Source organism: Theropithecus gelada, chromosome 20 (genome assembly GCF_003255815.1).
Source record: "Theropithecus gelada isolate Dixy chromosome 20, Tgel_1.0, whole genome shotgun sequence".
Classification (NCBI taxonomy): domain Eukaryota; kingdom Metazoa; phylum Chordata; class Mammalia; order Primates; family Cercopithecidae; genus Theropithecus; species Theropithecus gelada.
In genome coordinates, this window is record NC_037688.1 from 31,397,629 (window position 1) to 31,421,896 (window position 24,268).

At 60.5% G+C, this 24,268-nt stretch overlaps 1 protein-coding gene across 2 annotated transcripts in view; it reads left to right on the forward strand.

Moving 5' to 3' along the window:
• VAC14 (Vac14, PIKFYVE complex component) overlaps nt 1–22,730 on the forward strand; it is a 115,981-nt gene extending 93,251 nt beyond the window's left edge. For both annotated transcript variants that reach the window (XM_025370637.1, XM_025370639.1), the window contains 5 exons: nt 11,352–11,526; nt 12,929–13,047; nt 14,572–14,651; nt 17,202–17,352; nt 22,084–22,730. In XM_025370637.1, coding sequence (XP_025226422.1) covers nt 11,352–11,526; nt 12,929–13,047; nt 14,572–14,651; nt 17,202–17,352; nt 22,084–22,246 — 688 coding nt within the window. In that variant the 3' untranslated portion in view covers nt 22,247–22,730. The remainder of the gene's footprint in view (nt 1–11,351; nt 11,527–12,928; nt 13,048–14,571; nt 14,652–17,201; nt 17,353–22,083) is intronic.
• Nucleotides 22,731–24,268: the final 1,538 nt, after the last annotated feature.

The window sequence follows — 24,268 nt, forward strand, 5'->3', positions numbered from 1 at the left end:
GCAGTGTGCCAGGCAGTGGCGGCCTCCTTATGGGCAGGGCTGGCCTCCACGGGGGCAGCTGAGCACATCCTCAGGAGGAAATCCTGCTTAGAGGGGTCAAGCCCAGAGGGCTTCAAAGGGAGAGAAAGGTTACATCTGCAGTTCTCCAGCAGAGCCCAGGAGGCCCCAGGGCAGGTAGGGTTCGGGGATGCCATTTCCCTGGCAGTATCAGCCAGGGAATGTATCAGCCAGTTCAGAGCACTAGCCTTGGCTACGTCTCCCTGGGCACCAGGAATCTTTATATTAAAATCACCCGAGCCTGGACCTGAGGCAGCAGCTGGCCGGGCTCCCACACTCAGGATCTGCTGCTCCCAACTCGTTTCCGGGGACCTGCTGTCGGAGTCAGCCCCATGGACTTTCTCCCCCGGGTCTGAGTTTGGGTCCAGGCTGCAGAACTATGGCTGCAGTTTCGAGGCCCTGCTTCCCTCTCGTACCCTTGGAGACAAACTATTGCCCTAGTAGGGTAGAACTAAGTGCAGATCACAGGCCAACAGCATCCCAGCCAGGTGTGGTCAGTGCCATCTGCCCACAGAGGTGGTTCCAGGGGGAGAGTGGAGTAGAAGGAGCTGGCTACAGATATCCTGCCCCAGAGCCACAGGAAGTTTCTGAAGAAACTTGCTCCAGTCCACACCAGAAGGCCCCGGTGATCTCTGCAGCTCAGGAGGTCCAAACTGTCTTCCCGGAAAAGTGTATCTAAGGCTCTGTGCCGTCTGGGCCCTGGAGCTTGTTAGGGGACAAGGGGGTGGGTGGGCAGCAGTGAGTACTTGGTGCTGGGGTCAGGCTGACCGAGGGGGACTTCGGCAAGGCATCTCACGTGTGCCACGCTTGGCATTCTCTGCTAGAAAGGGCTCTGGGCTGAAATCACAAGTGGCCCATGCTGATAAGTTGAATGTACACGATGTTCCTAATGTACTGTCATTTGTGGCCAGGATTAGGAAGGAAATAGTGATTCCGGCTTGGAAGAAATCCCTGTGGCAGGAGAGGGCAGGAACCCAGCAGGGACCCAAGGGCTTGGGCACTTCTCAGCGCTTCTTGGAGTTGATTGTCATGGAGACAACAGGATTTACTTTAGTGACCAGTCCCTTTATTTTCACTTGCACTGAGGATTCAGCATGCAAGAAGGTCCCTGCGGCCGTGCCAAGGCTTCATGGCCTGAAGACGACATTCTCCAGGCAGGGGCCAGACCAGCCGCACTCCTGCCCCTACTCCCCGCACCCAGCTGTCTCCTCACCCCGGCCTTGCCCTCCTCACACCGCCTTTTTCTCCAATGCCAAGACACTATCTCAGCAGAGTCCCCATCGGTCCTCCCTGCAATCTCAGCTTCAGAGCCTCCAGCACAGGGTTACACGTCTGTCCCCAGCCCCCGCCATCTGACCTGCATCCGGCCGTATTCTGGGGTGTGTCTGTGGGATAGAAGGAGCAGCCTCTTTTCTGAGACACAAACGCAGACCTCATTTTGAGTCATATGCCTGCTGAGTCCCCTCACAGGGACTCCTTGCAGATTGTGAAATGCTTCCGCCAGAGCCAGACACCCCCCAAGAACCCTGATAACACAGTTCAAAACCCACCTGACTCTGAAGCCCCTTGGCCTGCAGTTCTGTGCGCATGCCCAGCCCCACAGCCAAAGTAACCCAGGCCACCTTGTCCCTTCCTGGAGGTTAATTTTCTGTCCTACAAGCATTCATCTCCCCGATTGCCTGTAGGGGCCCAGCCCTAGGCCTTGCGGTCTAAAGCCGAAAAGGAACCAGGGCTCAGGGAGGGCCGAGGGGCCAAGTACCACTTTAGGAAGGAAATCGGTGGGAACTAGCAGCGGCTGAGGCAGGAGACAGCGGAGGGCTGTCCTGGGAAAGAGCAGGGGGCTTGAGTACCTGTGAATGGACACGGGACAGGCTGGTCAGACTGAAAAGACACGTGGAAAATAAGGCCAAGGCAGGTGCGGTGGCTCACGCCTGTCATCCCAGCACTTTGGGAGGCCGAAGCGGTGGATCACCTGAGGTCAGGAGTTCAAGACCAGCCTGGCCAACATGGTGAAACCCCGTCTCTACTAAAAATAAAAAAATTAGCCAGGCCTGGTGACAGGCGCCTATAATCCCAGCTACTCAGAAGGCTGAGGCAGGAGAATCACTAGAACCCGGGAGGCAGAGGTTGCAGTGAGCCAAGATTGCGCCACTGCACTGGACGACAGAGCAAGACTCCATCTAAAAAAAGAAAAAGGGCCAAGCCAGTCCAGTGGGCCAAGGTAGATGATGACCCCCATCCTGAGGAGAAGGCAGAGCCCCTCCCATGGCAGCAAGGGCCATCTGACTCCACCGTAGGCGGCGCGGAAAGCAGGAGTCAACTCAATCCCTAGAGCAAGCCCCAAACCTAGGGTGAGGGACCTGCTAATTCTGGGGGCTGAGGCCCCAGCTGCCTTTGTGAGACTGTTTGGTTTTCTGTGGCAGCACCCACCCAGATGAGACCTTCTCCGGAGGTCTCTAGATGAGCCCAGCACGGGTGTCTGGGACCTCCCAGAGCCCAATGGCGGCTCCTCTTGCACAGAGGGACATATGGCTAAGAAGACTGAAGGCCTCTTCCTGTGCCCCTCCTCCCTCCATCCCCTTTCCAGCAGCTCCCAGCAAAACCCAGAAAAACAAGTCCTGCATCCTCCTCCTCCTCCCACCCCCACTCCCTGCAAGAAACTTTTAAGTGTACCAGACACATCGACTGCATTAAACACGATGAATTTTTAAGGCATGAGTTGGCAGGGTTACCATGGCTGCCTTTGCCCTGAGGGGCACACTGCCGAGGATTGATTGAAATAAATAAAACAGATTTACAGTTTTCATACTTGGAAGGAGAGAGTTGGAAGGGAAGAGAGCAGAGGGGGAGGGGCAGGATGCAGTGAGATTCTGGAGCGTTCTGGACTCGAGATGGGAGGCCACTCCCTCCTCTCCCTATTCTAAGGTTATACTGACCCAAAAGCTGCTTTCTCTTTAAATTCCTAAAGGATCCCAGCTGTGGGGCGGGAACAAGGCAGGGAGGAGGCCCGTTTCCGGTAGGAGTGGCCCGGCCTTCGCTGTAGTTTTTAGCCTTGGTATTAGGTTGCACCTCAGATTTATTGGCCGTGAGACTCCAGGTGTCTCCTAGGAAAGCACTGGGGTCCGTTGGCCTTGGACCACTGAAGGGGACGGATGTGGGCATCATCCAGCATCCAATATAGAAAAGAAACAAGGGCTGTCCAGGTGCAGTGGCTCACGCCTGTAATCCCAGCACTTTGGGAGGCCGAGGCAGGTGGATCACTTGAGGTCAGGAGTTCACGACCAGCCTGGCCAACATGTCTCTACTAAAAATACCAAAATTTGCCTGGTATCATGGCACATGCCTGTAATCTCAGCCACCAAGGCAAGAGAATCGCTTGAACCTGGGAGGCGGAGGTTGCAGTGAGCTGAGGTCGCGCCACTGCACTCCAGCCTGGGCGACAAAGCGAGACTCCGTCTCAAAAAAGAAAAGAAACAAGGGCTCTCCTGTCTGTGCATGGTCAGCCACAGGCAGCTGGGGATGGAAATGAAGGAAGGAGGCCTGGCCGCAGGGAGAAGAGAGGGGCCTCTGAGCCAGGATGCCCTGCCCTCGGCAGGCACCTGAAGCCTGTTGCCCTCAGCCCTAAGGCCGCTTGCAGAGAGACCGGTGGAGTCTACCCAGCCCACACTCTCAGAATCAGCATCCATCCCAGCCTCTGAGGGACCTTGAGGCAGGACTACCTGCCCAGTCACCCATGTGAGAACCCCATCACCATCCAGAGCTGCCAACAGCCTGCCAGGGAGCACAGCGATCACTGACCCCATGCCCCATGGCACCCCCCAACCAAAGAGCTGGGCTTGCAGGCAGGGTCCCCACTGGGCCAGTGGGGCTAGAGAATTGAACCCACTGGGGTGGGAGATGGGCGCCACCGGGGGGTCCTGGTGTAGACTAGAGAAGCAGAGGCATGAAGAACCCGGTGGGGTAGTTGCGGGGGGTGGATGGGCAGTAGAAGGAGACCTCCCTGTATCTGTATCCAATGAGGCCACTTGTGTGACCTAGTCTAACAGGAGGCACCGAGCAAAATCACCCACACTCTTGCCTCATGGGGCCACCAACAAGGCTCCATTGGGAAGGACGTCCCATGGATGGCACGCGAGAGTGGACAAGGTGGAGCATAGGAGAGAACTGAGGAGTGGGGGTACACCCACCCGCCTGGAACTTGCCAGCTGAGGCTGCTTCTGAGTCCTCCGTTCATCATGGGGAGGGCAGCGTTGCAGGGCCAGCGAGGGCTGGAGTAGAGACAGCAGCTGAGGGCATGCCAGGCGGGAGCAGGTACCCCCAGCCTCCACTCTCATCTCTCAGCCTTGCCATCTCTTTCTAGGGTTTGAGTCCAGGGTCTCTGCCCGCCGGGCCAGCTGTTTCCCATGCCGTTGGTGGCTTATTGTTTGGGACAGTGAAGAATGTCAGAGGCCCCTGGGAGGGGATGGTTGCTTCGGTCTCCATTTCCCCATGAGCTTCTCTTGAGTTCATCTGGTGTCCTGTCCACATCCCTGCCCTTGAGCCCCAGGTTGGCCCACGTGGGCAGAGGGGCAGGCTGCGTCCACCAAGGGCCCTGGAGGCCAGTGCTGGCAGGCTAGCTGGCAGAAGGGCATTCCTGGGCCCTCGGCCTCTCCTCCTCCCGGACTGAACACTCACCCTAAACACCCCCACCACGGGTCGGAAGCATCATCTGCTGCTGCCTTGGTCACCCTCTTAAAGAAGCCAGGCCCGAAGAAGGAGGGGTGGGGAGGGCAGAGGCTGCACCCAGTGAGTGCATGGGTTCCCATCCCCAGCAGATGGCTCAGCATCCTAACAGTCACTGGGCAGGTGGGGGTGGGGGGGGGCGGCAGCAGCGTGCCCCTACTTGGTGACCAGAGCCAGAGGAGGGTCCCCAAAGGGAGCCAGCACAAATATCCTGAGCAAACAGCCGAGGGACCTGGGAAGGATCAGCCGACAGTGAGGATGGGGAGGTGTTTCTGGCCTTGGTCACTTTGGTGGTCCTGTTTTCAGAGGGTGCAAGGACATGAGGTCATGGAAGTTTCATGTCTTCCCTGAAGCCACATGGCAGAGTCCAGCTTCCCCAGGGCGGAGCACGGCAGGGAGCCAGAATGTCACCTCCCTACAAGGAGACCCAAGCTCTGTCCTCTGCCCTCCTGGGCCTCACGTGCAGCATGGGGCCCTGCTCCGACAGATGCCTGACGAAGGAGCCATTCCCCAGCCCCTCCCGAGCAGGCTTCGGCTGTCCCTAGCCTCTAATGTGCCAGGCTCTGCCCTCCCCAGGCTCCCACGATGAGTCTGTCCTAAAAGGACCTGCTCCCTCTCTCCCACTGCGAGCTGGCCCTCCTCGCGCCCAGCTCTGGGCCCACAGGAACTAACCAGGTGGGGAGAGGCCACTGGCCACAGCCAGCTGGACCCTCGGACAGCAGTGTTTCCACAGCAACTCTTTTGCTGCTCTGCACACAGCCGCGGGCAGGAGGGGTGTTGAGGGGTAAAGCCCCCAGGAAGTCTTGTCCTCCAAACCAAGGCCTGACTTTGCCCAAATCAGTGACCTGTCTTATCCCTGGAGGACATACAGCGTGTGGCCCCTGCCCCCAACCCAGGACAGGACAAAGAAGACAGCGCCAGGCTCTAGGCTCCCGTCTGCCCCGTCCATGCCTTTCTCCCACCGCCCCTTCTGCTACCATGAGGCAGGGCTCCTGCCAGCCTGGACCACGTGACCTTAGGGCGTGACTGGCCAGTCTAGAGCCACCCAGACACCTGCGGCACCTGCGAAGCCAGTTGACACCTTACTCCTCCTGCCCACCCTGGCCCAGGTTTCACCTGAAGCAGGGGCTATGCGTGGATGCCAGGTGGGGGTTTGAGAGAGCATCTCCCATGGAGGCCTGTGGCTGTCCAGGGCTGGCGCCTGATGTGTGCTGATGCTTGCCAGTGTTAGTGATGGGAGGGATAGTGACACAAAGGCTCACACCAGCCTGGCAGGTGTGGTGCAGTCACCTCCAGGCAGACGCTGCTCCAGAGCAGTGGAGAAGGCTGCAAGGGGATACAGAGCCATATCTCTCCTTCCCTGGTCCCAGCATGAGCCTTAGCCTTGGCTTTGGAGGCTGTCCCAGAGGGAATATTCATGGGCAAGGCTGTGTGGTCTCAGTTCTTAAGGAAAAGTGACCACCCCCTCTACTGGGCTCTGGGAAGTTCAGAGCAGGCCGAGGGCAGGTTGCTCCTCTGAGAGCTCCTGGTATGTGGCAGAGAAACCAAAGAGAAGCTGGTCCCACCCCCAGCACAAAACCAGACCTGGAAGGGGTAGCAGCTGTCCAGGCAGCAGCTGGCAGCCCAAGACAGGGAGGCAGAGCCCAGTCCACAGGGCCTCTGGGCTGTGTGTGAAGGGCACAACCAGTGACACAGCCCCTGCTGGGCCAAAAGCTCCATTGTCACTGAGAGAAGAGCCTTCCCTAAATGGCGTGTGTCCTTGCCTTCTGGCCACATCCCCCCTGCCTGTGCCTGAGTCACCGGGATACACCAGAGGCCCCCTTACTGACTCAACACACTCCCCTGTGGACCCCTGCCCTCCTCCAGCCCCACGGTGGGCCTCCAGGGTGGTACAAGAGGTCCCCTATGCCCTCCTAGACCCTGTTCAGGTTCCCTCCCACCCCAGGTCTCTGCCTTGTTCCCAAGCACATTCCAGGCCATTGTCTCATGACGAATAGCATTTTCATGCGGGTGTTGGAAAATATGGGCACATGTTTAATGCTTGCAAGCTGTGCTCCACTGTTGACGCTGTGCTTGGGAGCCAGGCAGGCAACTCAAGCTGGGCTGGGGCTCAGCAAAGAAGTGATGACGCAGCAGCCCTGCGAGGCAGCCATCTGCCAGGCCTCCGCCGGGCAGGGACAGCCCCTGGTGCCCACTCACAGCGGGCATGGGGAAGCAGAGTGGTGAGGAAGAACTCAGGTTCTGGAAGGCGATTCTTCTAGGTCTGACTCCTCTGTTCCTCCTCCTCTGGTCAGCTGTGGGTCCTCTCTGAACCCCCGATTCCTCTTCTTTGCAATGGGGGTGGCAACCCTGCCCAGGTTGTGTGAGGACTCAGCATGACACCACGAGTGGAGCTAGCTCAGAGCCCAGTGCCAGGTGCGTGGTAACTCCGAGGCCACCTGTCTGTACAGATCCCTGTGTGGACTGGGGACTGTAGTGGAAAATGGGCCCTCTTTCCTCCCTCCCCAGCTTCCTGACTCAAGGACCCACTTCTCACACCCTCCACCCTGAGCCTGGCCTCTAGTAAGGGCCCCGTGAGCTGGCCAACACTTCCGCTATTATTACCGTCTTCTTGAGGCTTTGCAACCGAGCGATCTGGGATCCTTCTCCCCAAACCTAGGGTGACGTGGGGTCGAGGCAGGATGCGGCCCCCACCTCCTCCGCAGCAGCAGGATGGGAGTCGCCCTCAGTGGAGGCCCCTCTGCTGCCAGCCCCAGAACAGCCTCTCCAGGCTCCTCCTCCTGGGGCAAGGGTGGCTGAGCGAGCGGCTGGAGCATGGCAGGGCCTCAGCACTGCTCTCTGTGGTGCCTACTCCCGGCCTCTCCTCTCCCTTTCCCTCTTGTGGTGCTTTAATTAGCGATACTCAGAGGGAGACATCTCGTGAGGAGGCTTGTGCTCCGGAGTCTCCTGGGATGAGCCGGCTTCCCAGGCCTCTTCAGCCAGCAAGAGAGTACAGGATCTAGGCCGGGCGCAGTGGCTCACGCCTGTAATCCCAGCACTTTGGGAGGCCCAGGCGGGCGGCTCACAAGGTCAGGAGATCGAGACCATCCTGGCGAACATGGTGAAACCCCGCCTCTACTAAAAATACAAAAGAATTAGCCAGGCGTGGTGGTGGGCGCCTGTAGTCCCAGCTACTCAGGAGGCTGAGGCAGGAGAATGGCGTGAACCTGGGAGGTGGAGCTTGCAGTGAGCCGAGATTGTGCCACTGCACTCCAGCCTGGGCGGCAGAGCAGGACTCCATCTCAAAAAAAAAAAAAAAGAGAGTACAAGACCTGGGCAGGGCACGGCAGGGCAGCCAGGCCAGGGCTTGCCCTGAGGGGTGACAAGAGCAAAAATGTAACATCAGGCCGCCGTTTTCCACACACCGGTGTTTGCACAGCACAGAGGCCTGCCTGGGCATGAACGGAGAGGATGTGCTGGCCTGGGGGAGGGGGTGGGGGGTCATTGCACCTCCCATCCTGTCCAGGAGACCCTTGCTTCTTGGGGATAAGTGCCCTGAAAGAACCAGAACTTTCTCTTAGAAGGGTCTGGTAGGAGGGGCATGCATTTCAGACTGAGGCTTCACCAGGACCTAAGGTTGCAGCCGAGGCCTCGATGTCTGGGAGGACCCTGCTACGTGCTGTTCCTGGCCGAGCCATCGGGCCAGTGCAGAGCAGGTGGAGCCTCTAGGGCCACGTGGGCTTGGCGAGGTCAGGAACTGAAAAACCCAAGAGGCTAGAACACCATCAGTGGAGGAGGGACAGAAGAGGGAGGCTGGAGAGGAACCAGTGAGAGGTGTGAGACCCTGTAGGCCGAGGTGAGGGGCAGGGTTTGTTTCAGATCCAGGAGGAAGCCGCTAGCAAGTCCCAGCAGGGAGGGGCATGCTCTGGTGGGCATGCTTTAGGATTGTCCAGTTGGTGTGTGGAGGGTGGACTGTGGGGGCAGGAGAAGCAGCAGGAGGCAGATCCTGAGACATGGGGAGATGGACCAGGCAGGTGATACTGACAGCCCCCTAGGCATGGGGGCGGGTGTGGGGCAGGGTGGCCGTGTAGGATGTGCTCCCAGGGTAAGGCCCCCATACCTGCCAGTGGACCCAACAGAGGGACCGGGGGTCAGGATGACTCGTGGTTTGGGCCTGAGCAGCTGGGTGGGCAATGCCACCATTTACTGAGATGAGGAGGGAGTGGCAAGTCCATGGGGACACCAAGGGTTGGTTGTAGCCCAGCGAGGTTTGAAATGCCTGCTAGGTGGCCAGGCAGGGCCTTCCACCAGGCAAGCAGCTTTCCATCTAGAGCCCAGCGGGGGCTCAGGCTGGAGGGCATGTGTGGGAGTCACCCATGGGGACCACAGACCACCGGGAGGCGCAGCTTCTCCTCACCACTAGCCCCTCATCCATCCCTCCCTCCACACCCTCCTCAGCCTGCCCTCACGTGGGCGCCACCCTGCCCTCCGCTGCCACAGGTCCCGTCTGCCGGCCTGGATCCCTGGAGAGCGCTGCCTGGCAGCGGCTCAGCTGTTGGCCTCTGTCATGGAGACGGCACCAGCTGCCGGCGATGGGCACTTGTGACCATTTGTCAGAACGCCCCCCTTCCTCCTGTGCCTGCCCTTCTGGAACATTTCTGTACCACAGCCGTGGAGACAGGGCTCATGGAGGGGTTGCGGGACCGGGAGGGGCCGGGAAGCACTGTCTGGGCTCTACAGCAGGGCCGCCACCTCCTGGCCTTTGGCTTGAGGCTGCCTGGCTGGGCTTTCCCTCTGCGGCCAGCAGCTCCCCAGAGGAGCTGTGGCCCCTGTGGTACCATGTCCCACACACTGGCCTTCCATGGCTTGTTCCTCGTCTGCATTCCTCGTCCTCAGGCTGCCCTCTGAGAACTTCCCCCTGTTTCACAGATAGGTATTGCCCCTAATTAAAGTGGAGAAATTGTGCGGAGACATTGAGATCACACTGCTGGTAGTTGAGGACACCTGGCTGAGGCCTTCACCTGCCTCCTAACCCCGGGGGAGCCCCCGGCACGGCAGGGTCCTCGTGGCATGTGTGGGGAGATGAAGCGGCCCTCACTCGTGCGGCCACCACCCCCTCCCTGCGCCTCTTGTTTCTGTTTCTCGTGGTTTTTTGCCCAGGCCTGCAGGCTCCAGCCAGGGTAGGCTGGAACGGCCTGCCTACTGTTTGCACTTTGTGGTCTGGCCTCTTTGTTACCAAATGCTCTGGGGTTCCTTTGGGGCTGGGGGTGGGGAGGAATCTTCTCCAGTCTGGCCCCAGAGCCATGGCTGGCGTTCAGGGGCATTCGGGAAGCTGGGCCCAGGTCATGCAGAGCAGAGGCTGAGTCCAGCGACCTGGGAGGAGATGGAGGTGTTTCAGGCCTCCCACCAAGAAATGTGGCTCACCTCACTGAGCACCTGAGACCTCGGGGCCTCCAACGCCATGTGGGACCTGTGGTGGTGCTTCCCTGGAGACGGGACGCGGCGTCAGGCTCCAGAGCTCAGCCCTAGATGGGAGGTGGTGTGGGCAGGGGTGCCATGCTGCCGCCAGCCCAGCAGTCAGGAAGCACAGTGCTGCACACCACCCTCTCACCAGCCACCCCACTCCTGCCCCATCTTGCCTGCATCATGCTGTTTTGGGAAGCTCCCAAATCCCTGGGACTCCAGCTGGGAAGCATTGCCCAGGCGCCCTTCCCCTGCAGGCCAGGCCTCCGAGGGCACGCGGAAAAGCAGCGCGGATTCCTCCAAGCCTGTCCTCACCACCCACTTCTCACTGCTAGTGTCATCTGGCCCAGGGACCCTGGGGAATCTGCTTTCATCCTCTGGGTTCAGTTTTTTCCTTTTGTATAATGGGGAGGCTCCTCTCACAAAGTCCAATCCTTCGCACTGAATGACTCTTACTAGACAAGAGATGGGAAAGGGGTCATGGCCCAGGGACCAGCGAGCTAGGCTCTGGCCCTAAGTGACTCCGCGACCTTGGTCAAGTCACTTCACCAGAGTTTCACTATCCGTACAGTGAAGAAAAAACTCAGGGTCATAATGCTGATCCCACATGGATCTGTGCTCCAGGCCATGGGGTACAGCCCGAACAGCACAAATCCCTGACCTCGGGGGCTTCCAGGGGGAGGAGTGGGGCAGTAAACAGGTGACCAATGTGTGGAGAATTGGCCGGATGAAGATGAACTCTAGCAAGAGAAGAAAGCCCAGCGGGGGACAGCTGTGTCTTGGCCTGGGGTGGCGGGCATTGCCCAAGCGTGTGGGAGTTCAGGAAGGTGACGGGGTCCCAGGGACTATTTTGGAGGCCCAGCTGTTTCTCTTGTGCCCAGGGATTAGTATAGCGTGGGACACCCTGGCATGGCTAGGCCCAGGTAAGCAGTGCTGGGAAGCCTGGAGGCAGGTGCGGCGTTCCCCCCACCCTTCCCCGCCCCCCCGCAACCACAGGCCTCAGAGTCATGGCTCCACACCGGCCTCAGGAAAGGGCAGATTTCCCCAGAACGCTGTAAAACCAAGAGGAGGCCTCCCAGGCTGAGACGCAGGTCGTCCTGCGCCCTGACCCCGCTCTGCCTGCTCTCCAGGCAGCTGTGCCTCCTGCTGAACGCGGAGAACATCTTCCACTCGATGGCAGATATCCTGCTGCGGGAGGAGGACCTCAAGTTCGCCTCGACCATGGTCCACGCCCTCAACACCATCCTGCTGACCTCCACGGAGCTCTTCCAGCTAAGGAACCAGCTGAAGGACCTGAAGACCCTGGTAGGCTGCGTCCGTGACTCCATCCTCAGGTGTGCTCCTGCATGCCGGGGGCACACCGTGTGTCAGCCCGCCCCTCGGCTGGCCCCAGGAGGCTGTCAGGGAGAAGATGGGGTTGAAATCGAGACCTCCCCTGGTCCATTGGGAAATAGGGATCCTGGGTGAGTGGCTGCACACAGCACTAACCACAGGTGTGTCATGTCACCGGCACTGAGGTCTCTGCCAGCAGAAGGGTCCATGTGTCCATCCTGACCCCCCAACAGCCCTGCCTTTTCCGTTGGTTGACACCCTAGTCCCACTCCAGGCACTGCCCCCTTGAAAACAGAGGCTCTGCTGGCTGTGGGCCTACCCGCTGGTCAGTGCTACCCTCTCAGGGCCAGGCCTCTGGGTTATAACCATGCTGGCGAATCAGGGGTTAACTGCTCTTCTCGCCTTCCTTGGCCTGGCCCCTCTGTCCCACAGCTGGGCACATCTGGCTCCTAAGGCACCTGTCATAAGCCAGGGTGTCAAGTTTGCTGCCCATCCATCCCAGGCTCTGGATGAGGACGCGCCAACGACTGGTCCGAGAGAGCAGAAAAGACGCTCAGTCTCACTCCCCTATGACCAAGGAGAGATGCGGGTCCCAGGCCTCTCATGTGCTGGCTGAGGGTGGTGGCTGCAGAGGCCGTGCAGGGACAGGCGCTGTCCTGGAGGCAGGGACTCCAGGGGTTTCATTTCCCAGGCCCCCTGCCGGCTCAGACCCTGCTTGCACCCTCCCCAGGAGCCTCGGGGATATCCAGGCCCATGTCCGGGGGCATCTGGGGCCAAGTGGCTCTGCACGATCCAGGCCACAGCCCTGCCTCCCTCCTGTGGTTCCTTCCAGACATTCGCAGAGGCCTTAAGAATTTTCCTCCGGGGCAGGGGCTCCCCCAAGTGTGGGCTGGGTTCCTGGGTGGTTTCCAAGTGTTCGAGGTGGCCTGCAGAGGTGGGGAGGAGACGGCATTTAAGTGTGCTTCCTCCCTTCCCTGCCCACTCCCCGCCCCCGTCGCCCTCCCAGCCCCATGGGGCTCCGGGACCACAGAGTTCTGGAGCGGGGCAGGGAGTAGGGGACAATTACTGTGATTTTGCCGAGGGCAGACATGCCAGCACAAAGGACAGCCACTCCCAGCCAGGCCCTCACAGCCACCACACAGCTCTGGGACTGGGAGGTAATGACAGGGTCTACGGAGGAGCTGTCAGCGTTTCCTTTGTGACGGCTCGTTCGCAGCCGGGATGCCTAACAGCCGGAGTGCTAAGCTGGCTCTGGCTGCCCCCGACCAAAGACCCCTGGGTCTTAGACCTGTGGCCCTTCCCTCAGGTCCCCACATGGACCAGGAGGGGGCAAGGAGCGGGGGTCTCCTCACGGCTCACACCTCTTCCCCCACAGGAGAGCCAGAACCTGTTCTGCTGCCTGTACCGCTCCTGGTGCCACAACCCAGTCACCACGGTGTCCCTCTGCTTCCTCACCCAGAACTACCGGCATGCCTATGACCTCATCCAGAAGTTGTATCCTTCCTCTCACTGTGGTTGGGGTTGGGCCACTGAGGGGCAAGAAGGGGTCGGCTGCCCCCTTTTCACCCAACAGGCGGGCCCAAGTGCCATGCTCCTTTCCCCACCCCTCCACTCAGCCTCAGGGCTTGTGACATCAGGGCCACCAGGACCCTGGGAGGGGAGGGATGTATTTGGGAGAGCGAGGTTGGCAGCAAAGAGGGGCTCCTGGAGGGGAGCTGGCCCGGGAGAAACCTTGTGGGTTGGGATTGGGACTGAGGAGGCCCAGCCCGGCGGGTGCCAGCAGGTGATGCTGGGCTATCTTGCTGGGGTAAGAGAGAACCGCAGCTCCTGCCCCTGGGAGAAGGTGGCTGCCCTCTGCTCATTGCAGTTCCTCCTGGGCCTGGTGTGGGCGTAGGGGAGAAGGCCCGGAGCTGGAAACATAGGTGGACGGCTGGGTGAGCCTGCAGGCTTCGGCCCAGGCCTGGGCCTTCGGAGGCCACAGAGCTAGAGCCCAAGAGGCTTGAAGATGACACGCTGGGCAGAAGCAGGCTGGGCGGAGGCCTCGGAAGCAGGAGGCACCAATGCTCACCTCAGCACCGCGCTCCTCAAAAGGCATCCAGGGTTAGATGTTTTGTTTTTTTGAGACAGAGTCTCGCTTTGTCACCCAAGCTGGAGTGCAGTGGGGTGATCTTGGCCCACTGCAACCTCCGCCTCCCAGGTTTAAGTGGTTCTCCTGCCTCAGCCTCCCAAGTAGCTGGGATTACAGGCGTTCACCACCACGCCCAACTAATTTTTGTATTTTTAGTAGAGACAGGGTCTCACCAAGTTGGCCAGGCTGGTCTCAAACTCCTGACCTCAAGCCATCTGCCCACCTCGGCCTCCCAAAGTGCTGGGATTACAGGTGTGAGCTACCATGCCTGGCCAGATTTTTTTTAAAACACCAAGAAGCAAACTAGCCCCATCCGTGGGTGCCTGACATGTCAGCCAGGATTGGAGTGCTATTTAGAAGGCAACATGACCAGCCAGGAGATGGGAGTCAGGAAGAAGAGGCCAGGAGGTACCTCAGTGGAGGGCTAGGTGTGGCCCTGCCTGACTCCCCACAGTGGGCCTGCTTACCTTCTACAACCTGGATTTGCTCCTCAGCCACTTCTGTGACCCAGAGACTGGCGGGCCACGGCCCAGCGCCGCAAGCCTACTGCAGCCCTGGCGAAGCCCTGCTGGCGGGAGAGGAGAGAACCCTTCCTGCCCATCCCTCCCCCAGTGGGCTGCAGCGCTGTGATAAGAGCCTCTCCCAGCCCAGGAGGGTGCAGAGGAGGCAGCTGCTGGAGCGGAACCTGGAACTCCCGAACAGGGGGGTTCCATTTAGGACAGAAAGGCGAGGAGAGGAGAAGGGACTGGTGTCCTTTGTGCGCCAAATCGTGCTTCACCAGAACCAGGCTCTGTGCACAGGAAGCCAGGCGCAGGTGGGGAGGGCGCGTGGTGCTCTGAGCTGCGGCTGTGCTGGCCCAGCAGTCACACTTTCCTTGACTGCACACTCAGTGGGGACCTGGAGGTCACCGTGGACTTCCTTGCAGAGGTGGACAAGCTGGTGCAGCTGATCGAGTGTCCCATCTTCACATGTAAGAACCACCTCCCACCACGCCTCACACCATGAGCCCAAGGCTGGCCTGGAGTGGGGTGGGTGGAGCCAAGCTCCAGTTGGTCTCTTTTGGCTGGGGAGGGAGGAAGAGCAGTCACCCCAGGGAAGCTTCTGGATTGTTGAGTCCCAGCACTTTGGGAGGCTGAGGCTAGAGCATCTCTTAAGGGCAGGAGTTTGAGACCAGCCTGGGCACCATAGTGAGATCTCATCTCTACAGAATTTTTTTAAAATTAGCCAGGCATGATAGTGCATGCCTGTAGTCACTGCTACTCAGAAGGCTGAGGTGGGAGGATCATTTGAGCCAAGGCCATGGAGACTGCAGTGATCTGTGACCGCACCACTGCACTCCAGCCTGGGTGACAGAGCGAGACCCTGTCTCAGAAAAATAAAAAAATAAAGACTGGGATGATAGGCCTGCAAGGCCAGCCAGAGCAGGGCTGGGGCAGGTGGCATCAGAACCTGGGTACTGCCTGTATCCCTCAAGGTGAGTCTCATGGACATGAGCCAGCACTGACAGCAGAACCCCCTTGAAGGCTGATACCAGGCCCCTGGATTGCCCAGCCACCCCTCCGAGCCTACTGCCTCTGCCCTGGCTCTCTGAAGTCGTGGGTCCCCCGGGTCCCTCTGCAGGTGCTCCTGTTGGCCCAAGAGCCATGCCTGCACCTCCCTGAAAGAAGAGTTGGCATTTGCTGGGAGCCAGTGGGCAGGAGCTGCCTGCTTAGTAACACTCAGGCTGAATGTGCAAAAGTGGCAGCTGGCTGGGGTGAGCACAGCTCTCGGCGCCTCGACATACACACTTTGAATGACGCTCGTGTATTTATAATGTGTAGAGAAGCCAGGCGGCCACCCTGCTGGTGCCCACTTTCCCTGCCAAGCTGACCACCCGGGCCTCTCATACTCTCTGGCAGCGTCTCTGACCCGCCCAGCCTGAGCCCTGGAGCCCAAATTGAATGCAGGGGCTAAAGAACACCCATTCCCATCCCCTCCTGAGCCCCCTTCAAAGGGCAGCCTCGTCAAGCAGCAGGGTGCCATGGGAACTGATGCCCTGGAGACAGAAGGGCAGGAGGGAGACCCTGCTCTCCGCAGAGTGCACTAAAGCCTGTCCCAAGTGTGCCCAGCCTGACATTTCACTTCCTCGAGGGCTTCCCAGGGACACAGGTGCCCACATGGCCACCTGAGGTCAGGTCCTAAAAAGACCCTGCTCCTGCTGTTGGTCTGTCCTGACTCATCTCTCCAGTTGTACATTCTTGGCATTCCAGAAGCATCCCTGGGATGACTGCCCTCCCTCCCTGACCCTGGAGGAACTCCAAGCACCTTCCCCTCAAGCCCAGAGCTTTGCTGGGACAGGGTAACAGGAGAGATACACCCTGGTCTCGCCCAACACCGTCCCAGCCCTGAGTCACCTGGATCCTAGAGGTGGCTGGTTTGGCCACAGGCAGTGCCCGCTTCCCCAGGGCCCAAAAGGAAGAAAGGACTGGAAACAGGTTCATGCTTCTGCTGGGCAGCCAGGCCTAGGACAGTGGTGGTGGGGGTCTCCTCTGGAGGGCACCAGGAGGCCTCCATTCCTCTGCTCCCTGCTCACCGACACCCTGGCCCTAAGGCCTGGTTGCTCAGGCTCCCTGCGTCAGCGGGACCCCCTGTGTGGCCGCTGCCGGGGTGACATAGCCCCTTTCCCAGGGCACATGGCACATCCTCCACAAACAATGCCTGGACTGGGCCTAGGGACATAAGAAAGTAGAAGCCAGTGATTCTCCTGGAGAGGCTCGCAGGAGAGAAGTGAGCCCATTTCCAATCCCGCCTCCCCTGTGCGCCTTGGGGAAGCTGGGACTGCCTTGTGGTGCAGCCAGCCATTAGCGGGCTCTGTGCTGCAGCTTGGGCTGGAATGAGTGCTGGACAGTCCCCCGGGTGTGTCTCTTTCCACCTGGCAGGGTGGTGGCAGGGCTGGCATGTGAGCCAGAGCCCCCAGAAGCACCTTCCAGACACACTGGGGCTTTGGTGTGTGTTTCGCTACACACAAAAGTGTTTTTCCATCCTGCCCTCTCTTAAAGCTGTCCTAATCCACCGTCTTTCTCTCCAGCACACCCTATTTATAGCTCTCCCGTGCTGGCACGTGCGGAGCCGACTGGAGAATCTGTTACACTACGGGCCCCGAGCCCTCATATCACCAGGGAAGCAGCTGAGCAGGGGGCGGGGAACAGACCAGGCCCCACAGCGCATCTCGGGGTTGTCGGGCTGAGGTGACTGTTGGAAAGATCAGACAGGCAGGTGGGCAGGTAGAAAGGAAGATGAGATCATGGAAACTGCTAGGACACTCCTGGGGGAGGCGGGAGCAGCGCGACGGGCTGTGAAGGAGCCCCTGACTCGCTGGAAGCCACGGCCACCTGGCTGGGCCCACACAGCTGGGTCCTTGGGCTGTGGGTGTCATGGCACCAGGTCCCTGTGGTCCTGGCCAGTCGGAGGCAGGGAGTATGGGCTGGGCATGTCCCAGAGCAGTGCCAGGTCCCTGAACCCTGCCCTCTGCACACCCCAGATCTGCGCCTGCAGCTGCTGGACGTGAAGAACAACCCCTACCTGATCAAGGCCCTCTACGGCCTGCTCATGCTCCTGCCGCAGAGCAGCGCCTTCCAGCTGCTCTCACACCGGCTCCAGTGCGTGCCCAACCCCGAGCTGCTGCAGACCGAGTGAGTGCTGGCTGGGGACTGCTGCCCCCGCCCCGCCCCCGAGCAGGGACAGGTCCAGAGGAGCCTGGTGAGGAAGGGCCGTGCCGGGGGCTGCCGAGGCCTCCCTCACTTCAGCATCCTACCCCTTTTGTCACTGTGGCCACCATCCCCGCCCCCGCAGCCACTTGCCCCTTGGCCTTTTGTGTTCCACATCAGAGCACTGAGCGAGGGATTCTGGGAGCGTTCGCACGGTGGCCGGGAGTAGCAACACTTCCAGGCAATCAGGGTCCAGCTCAGTGACGCTATGCAAAATCTAAAAACTCTGAGAGCATCTGGAGTTACCCAGACAAAGGACCCTGAAGAGAAACTCCAGGCAGGGGAAGGAGTTCCTGCCCCAGCTTAGAGATGGGGGCCCCAGTGGCCATCGAGCAAGGGAGGAGCCTGTCCTGGGCACCTCCCAGGCCTCACATAGCCCCTCTCCACACCCTGTCTGTGGCAGAGGCTCAACCCTGGGTCACTGGGAGGCCGCATCATTGCTAGGACCTTCTCAGCCACCTCCTGGGTGGGGTGGGAGGCAGGAGTGCACTCAAGGCTCCCCTGCTCAGGTCCTGCCCATGGAAGGAAGAGGTCCTAGGCACCCCTCCACCGAGAAGATGCCCAACTTGGCAGCCTCTGGTCAGAGGGCTGCCGGCTCCCACCCTGAACCCATGGCTGGCCCCTACCCCAGAGTCTGTAGGGCCGTGTCTATATTTGGTAACCCTTGGAGGCTTTGCCTCATCCACAGGCATTTGGCATCCGAGATGGAAAATTTCACTTGTCAGGTCGCCATGGAAACCAGCAGAGCCACTGAGAAGATTTACGCTGAATGGAGCGCGCCCAGCTTGCATCAGATGCCCCTGTGTGTCTAGAATTCCCTCCCAGGCTGTTAGAGCCACTCAGCAGGCCTGGCGCCTTGCTCCAGCAAAGGGCCTCCGGTGCTTGCCCTTGCGATGGACACAGGCAGCCTTGAGACAGGCCTGTCCGGAGCCTCTATGCACTCCACACTGCTGGCTTTGGCTCCCACTGTCCCTCCCACCCAGACTGGCCCTCCGGTGACCGAGTGTGGTGCACCTGATCGGCTGTCTGCCCCAGACCAGCTGGAGAGGCTGAACCCCCAGAAAGTGTGGCCCCCACCAAGACAGGCTCCTGCCTTCCCTGCCCCGTTTCCCCAGAAGGCAGTGCCCTGCAGTGGCAGGACTAGGCCTTGAGCTGGCTGCCACCCCAGCTGCTCGGGGTGCCGCCAGGTGGTCCCCAGGAGACAGTACCTGACGCAGTGTCCCCAGGGGAGCAGGGTCAGCCATGGAGCAGGGTGCGCATATGGGTTCCTGGGGCCAGAGTCCTGTCAGCTCCCAAGAGACTCCAAGAGAGGCCCAGAATCCACCCCGGGCCTTGCTGGCCCAGCCTTTGCCTTGTCCCTTCCAACGCCCCATAGTGTTAGGGTCACCCTGGCAGGCACCCAGGAGGGGAAAGTGCAGCTGGAAACAGGGAGAAGGCAGGAAGGGCTGCTTCCCTGTGACCTCCAGTCTCCCTGTGGGAACCAGCCTGCCTTCCTGGGAGGCCTCCTGGCCAGGGAGCCAGCCCCGCCTCTCCCAGGGCTCTGCGTGCTGATCTCGTCTTGGGAGGGGAGTGGAGGCTCAGAGCAATCATACTCCTCAAACCAGGGTAGAACAAGTTTGCAGAGAGAAGCTGGGAAAATTAGGCTTTCCTTAGAATCTCCCACGGTCAGTCAGGGAAGTCCTGAGCCAAGGGGTTGAGGCCTCTGGGTAGAAGATTCTGAGGGTCAGTGCATGGTTTGCAGGCCTAGAGTAGGATCTGGTGTGAGCTCTGCCATGGATTTGCTGTGTGACCTCCAGCAAGCCCAGTGCCCTCTCTGGGCTCTTGGTTACTTGGTCAGTAAATGCACATTTGGACTAAATGGGTGTGTGAGGCACCCCCTAGCCTTCAATGCCCTGGGTCCCCAGTCTTTCTTTGCAAGAATCTAGGAAGAGATACCATAGATAGGGGCACAGGAGCAGTGGGCACGCCAGGGGCCTTCTGAACAGCTGGGGAAGGGGTCAGATTGCAGGGTGGGGCCCGGAAGACAGCTCACACCCTGGGAAGGGAGCTGTGGACAGTCCCAGCCCTGGGAGGGGCAGACAGCTGGCAGACAGGGTCGAGTTGCGGGGCAGGCCTTGGAGCCGGGAACAGCTGGGGGAGTTCGTACACTCCTCGCCCATGCCTGGTTCTCTGTGCTCCAGGCGCCATCAGGGCCCTGGGGGCCACAGCTCCCCCACCCGCTGGCTTCTGGGCCACTCCCCGGGGACTGTCTCCTCAGTGAGGCAGGAGGGAACCTCTAAGAAAAAGCTGGTGACAGGTGCATGGGTGGGATGGCAGGAGTGAGAGCCAGCCCTGAGTCCTAGACTCGCCGCACTGTGCTGCAGGCTGGCTGGCCTCAGCCTCGGTGCCCGAGGATGGTTATGAACCTACAGAGGACGTGCAGGGCCTGAAAACGGCCATCCGCGTTAGGTGGGGCAGGGAGAACTGGCCTGGCCTCTGTGCTCAGCAGCCCAGGCAGTGTCTCCCACTCTTGGGGACACAGCCCACCCTGCTCCCAAGACCTCAGGCCAGGAAGGGTCTGCCCATCACAGGGAGCAGGACTTCTTGCCACTCTAAGGGCCCAGGGCGCAGATGTGGCCCACTCTTCCCACCCCCGCCACCCCGATGCCCGTCTCCCCAGGTTTGCCATCCAGTGCTGAGAGCATCTCTCTGGAGCCCCTAAGCTCCCCTAACCTAAGGCCTTGGCTTGCCAGGAGTGTCGTGGGGAGCAACGCACAGACCCATGGGTGCCCAGCATCAGAAGACACACTTTAGGGTCACACTTGTGGCCTTGGCCTAAGTGGGTTAGAGGAGCGTCTGGCCACACCCTGGACTTAGGGTTGCAGAAGCTCCAGGGTGTCCCTTGGCCTCCTCAGAAGTTCAGGCTGCTCTCTTGGAGCAGTGGCACCTGGGACCAGTGTTACTGTGCCTGGGAGGTCCCTTCCCAGGAGCAACCACAGCCTAGAACACTGCCCGCAGCCTGGCCCTCTAGAATGGGCCCCACCCGGCTGCTTTTGATCTTTGTTGAACTAACGTCAGCTGAACCCCGCTAGGGAGGCAGGAGCGCCAGGCCCAGAAAAGCAGCAGCCGCAGCCGTAGACACGTCCAAGATGTTTTCCGGTGGTGCATCTTCAGCAGGGAGGCGGGAAGGGAACAGGTGTGGGCAGGCAGAGCTGAGCAGGGGTGCAGGAGGCCGCCTCCAGGCCCCAGATGGCATCTCAACTGTGGGAAGAGTCCCCCTGCCCCGGTCCTGCCCAGCAGGCTGGTGGGCCATCAGAGGCAACTGTCAGGCTCTGGCCGTCAGGCTGGACTGAACTCATGGCCAAGAGTTCATTTTGGGGGAGCTCCATTGTGTGTCCCCCAAAATGGCCTCCTTTATTTCCACCCTCAAGCTGCTGGGCCCCGGCTGGCCTCACGTTGAAGGGGCAGAACTGTAGCCACAGTGGCACCCGCCAGGTACCTAAGCTGAGGCTGGACACCAGGGAAAGCTCTTACACATCTTGTCAAAGCATCTTGGCAGCCACCCCAGGGCGCTCCTTAGGTAGCCCTCGCTTTGCAGACGAGGAAATAGTCACGTGCCCAAGTCACACCGTTAGGAAGCGGTGGAGTTATGGTTGGGTCCAGGTCTGTCTAGTTCCTGTGCTCTGCCACTGCCTGCACGTCACCCCGCCCCCACCCCACCAATTGGCATCTTTTCATGAACTTGAAGGGCCCCAAGATTCTCAGCTGAGCAGCCCACAGTCTTCCTGAGACCCCTTTCCAGGGCCGCCAGGCCTCAGGGCCTGGAAACAGATGCTTCCTAGCCCACACAGATCTCCTCTAAACCAGTGAGGCCAAAGGGAGGGAGTAGAACATTTCATGAGACACTGCTGGAGGGTGAGTAGGAATGGGACAGGAGCCCAAGGGGATCTCATCCCCAGGGGCAAGCTAAGCACTGGGCTTGACAAGGACAGCAAGGCTACCGCATTGCACGATTATAGGGAGCATCATGCACACTAGCTGTGCAGTGCACAACCTATGTTGCTGTACAGAGCAACTGGAGAGGGGGGCAGCAACAGGAATGTAGGAGCTGACGGCATGTCCAGTGGTGAGACCGGCTTTCCTCCTCCCAGGGACAGTGAGTGACTGCAGGCCTCAGGGCCCCAACACTCAAAAACAAATGTCCTGCCAAGTGGAGGGCCCAGCAGAGGCTCTTCAGCAGTTCCCGTTCTCCCCAGTCGTAGCCCTGCCTCAGAGAAAGGGCCAAGCTGCCACCTCCCCCTTCTCCCCCGACCCTGTTCCAGGCCCCAGCTGGCTTCCTGGCTGGCTGCTAGCCCTGGCTTTCACCCCAAAGGGAGCCACTCGTAAACAGGAAATGCTTCCCAATGCAATGCCTGCTCTGGCCGCCATCACCAGCCCACAGGCCGAGGGCAATAGCCAAGCAGCAGTGTTGGCTGTTCCCACCAACTGCAGAAGACGGGGATGTTCAGGGGACTTCCCAGCTCTGGGGCTGGCTGTGAGGGAAGAGTTGCCAGGCCTGAGATGCCCAGAGGCTGAGCCCAGCAGCCTGTGGCTCTGCCCCGACCCCACTGCCCTCCAGCAGTAACCCCTCTGTGAGCGGATCCCCTGACACTGAGCGTTTCTGCTCCCTCTTCCCAGAGACAGTCTAAAGGCAGCCCCCAAGTCCCAGAAAGCCGACTCCCCTAGCATCGACTACGCAGAGCTGCTGCAGCACTTTGAGAAGGTCCAGAACAAGCACCTGGAAGTGCGGCACCAGCGGAGCGGGCGTGGGGACCACCTGGACCGGAGGGTCGTCCTCTGACAGGCCTGGCACAGAGGAGGGCCCACCGAGTGGTCCCATGAAGCACTCAGGGTTGTCACGCCCTCCTGAGGAGCTCAAGGACCTCCTCTCAGGACCAGGGCTGGGCCTGACTGCCAGCCCAGGGCGCTGTTGGGGCCGGAGGCTGCTCTGTCTGCCCAAGCTCCTCTCAGAGTCCAGCCCTCAGGCCTCCAGCGCTGTCAGCTGCACCCTAGCATTCACACAGAGCTGGCTGCCCACCCTGTGGGGGGCTACAGCCTCAGACACCACTCATCCTCTGGAATCAACCTCTTTCTAATGCCCTCTTGGAAAAAGAGCTTGCCTCTCCTCCAGCACACCAGAGCTCTGGCCTTGTGTGTATATGTATACATACGTGAACACATACCTGTGTGTGTGTGTGTACTTGTATGCACGTAGGCACCAGCACAAAGATCTGAATGATGCACCCCACCCCCACCCCAATAAAGAAATAAGAGAAAATCCTCAACACGAGCCGGCCTGCTCCTTCCCAGCTGACATCTGCAGTTGCCTGGGGTCCTCACCCTCTGTCCTGGAGATTGGGGCTCATCATGGCCCCAAGGAGTACTGGCTGTCCCAGGGCCTGGTGCCTGCACTCACCTGAATGGAGTCATGGGCCTAGAGCCTAGGTCCCCACCTCTGGAACCCACACCCTCCTAGAGCGCACCACGCACCGCCTGCCCTGGAATCCTGAACCCTGAACCCTGCCTTCCCCAAGCCCCTCATCTGCCTTTCTCATCCTGACTCCCTGGGGCAATGGGAGTTCCCCACTGGGGAGATGGGAGCTGAGCCCCAGGAGTTCCTGGATGAAAGGGCAATGCACACTGCAGAACACTTTGCAGATCACTGCGCAAGGGGAGGAAAGGCCCAGAGCAGTCCAGGGAGGGGCAGGTGCCCCAACCACTGCTTCAGCTGAAAGAGCCCCTCCTCACCCGCAGGGGTACCACCTGTCCCCAGGCTTTGGGAACCCTGGGCTTGGTCTCCAAATGAGCTTGTAATTGGCTCCCTGCCGCCCATGGAGTAGGGGAAAAGGAGCTTATGCCTGTTCTTCCCCTCAGAGTGCGCCCCCCCCCCCACCATCATGCTGCCCCCCAGGATGGGTTTCCCTGCCTGGAGTGTCCAGGACAGGCTGCACTTGACATTGCTACCCCATGCACGTGTGTGCATCACACCCACCGTGGACTCAGGCAACAGAGACCAAGGACAGCCCAGCTCTGCTCTGCTCGTCCGAAATGAGCCCCCACCCGCGAGGACGGAGGTTGTCCAGGGCCCAGGAGACCACCACTGCCCCCCAAAAGCCCAGCCTCGGGCACCCCATCTGGGTGGCATCGGCACCACTTGGAAAAGGAGCCAAGAAACTTGGAGCGGTCCGAACTTAAGGAGGAAGGTCTGCATGCGATGAAACGTCTTAAGGCGGGCGGTCCCACGATACCCCGCGCCCTGTTCTGTGCAGTGTATCCCATTCAGCCGATACACCGACCAAATCCCGCCACTGTATTCACTGCCCGTCTTTAGAAGCGCGGGAAGGCCCCCGCCCCAGGCCAAAGGCCGGAAGGTATCGTGGAGCGCCTACCCAGGGGCTGAGAGCCACCCGTCCCGCTCCCGAGTGGGCAGGGCTGGCCCCGCCCCAGCGCCGCCCCCCGACCCGCGGTGGCGCCCGAGCCCGTCGGCCCCGCTCGCCGGACCAGTCTGGCAGCGCCCGAGCTCGGATTTCAAAGCCCTGGTTTCTGGCCGTGAATGGGCCTGCGCCCGCGCGGCCGTTCCCACAGCCCCCTCCCACGCGGCCCGCCCTCCTTCCCTCCCTCCCCGCGGTCCTCCCTCCGCCGCGCCCACGTGACGCCCGAGCCTCGGCGGCTCGGATTACCGCCGCCGTCAGTCCGCGCGCCGAGGCTGCGCCGCTAGCTGCCCGCGCCGCGCCCCCCGCGCTGCCCGCCAGCCCCGCTGCGACATGGCCCGCGCCGCCCGCCGGAGGCCCGCGACCCCGGAGCGCGGCGCGGCCGGCCGCTG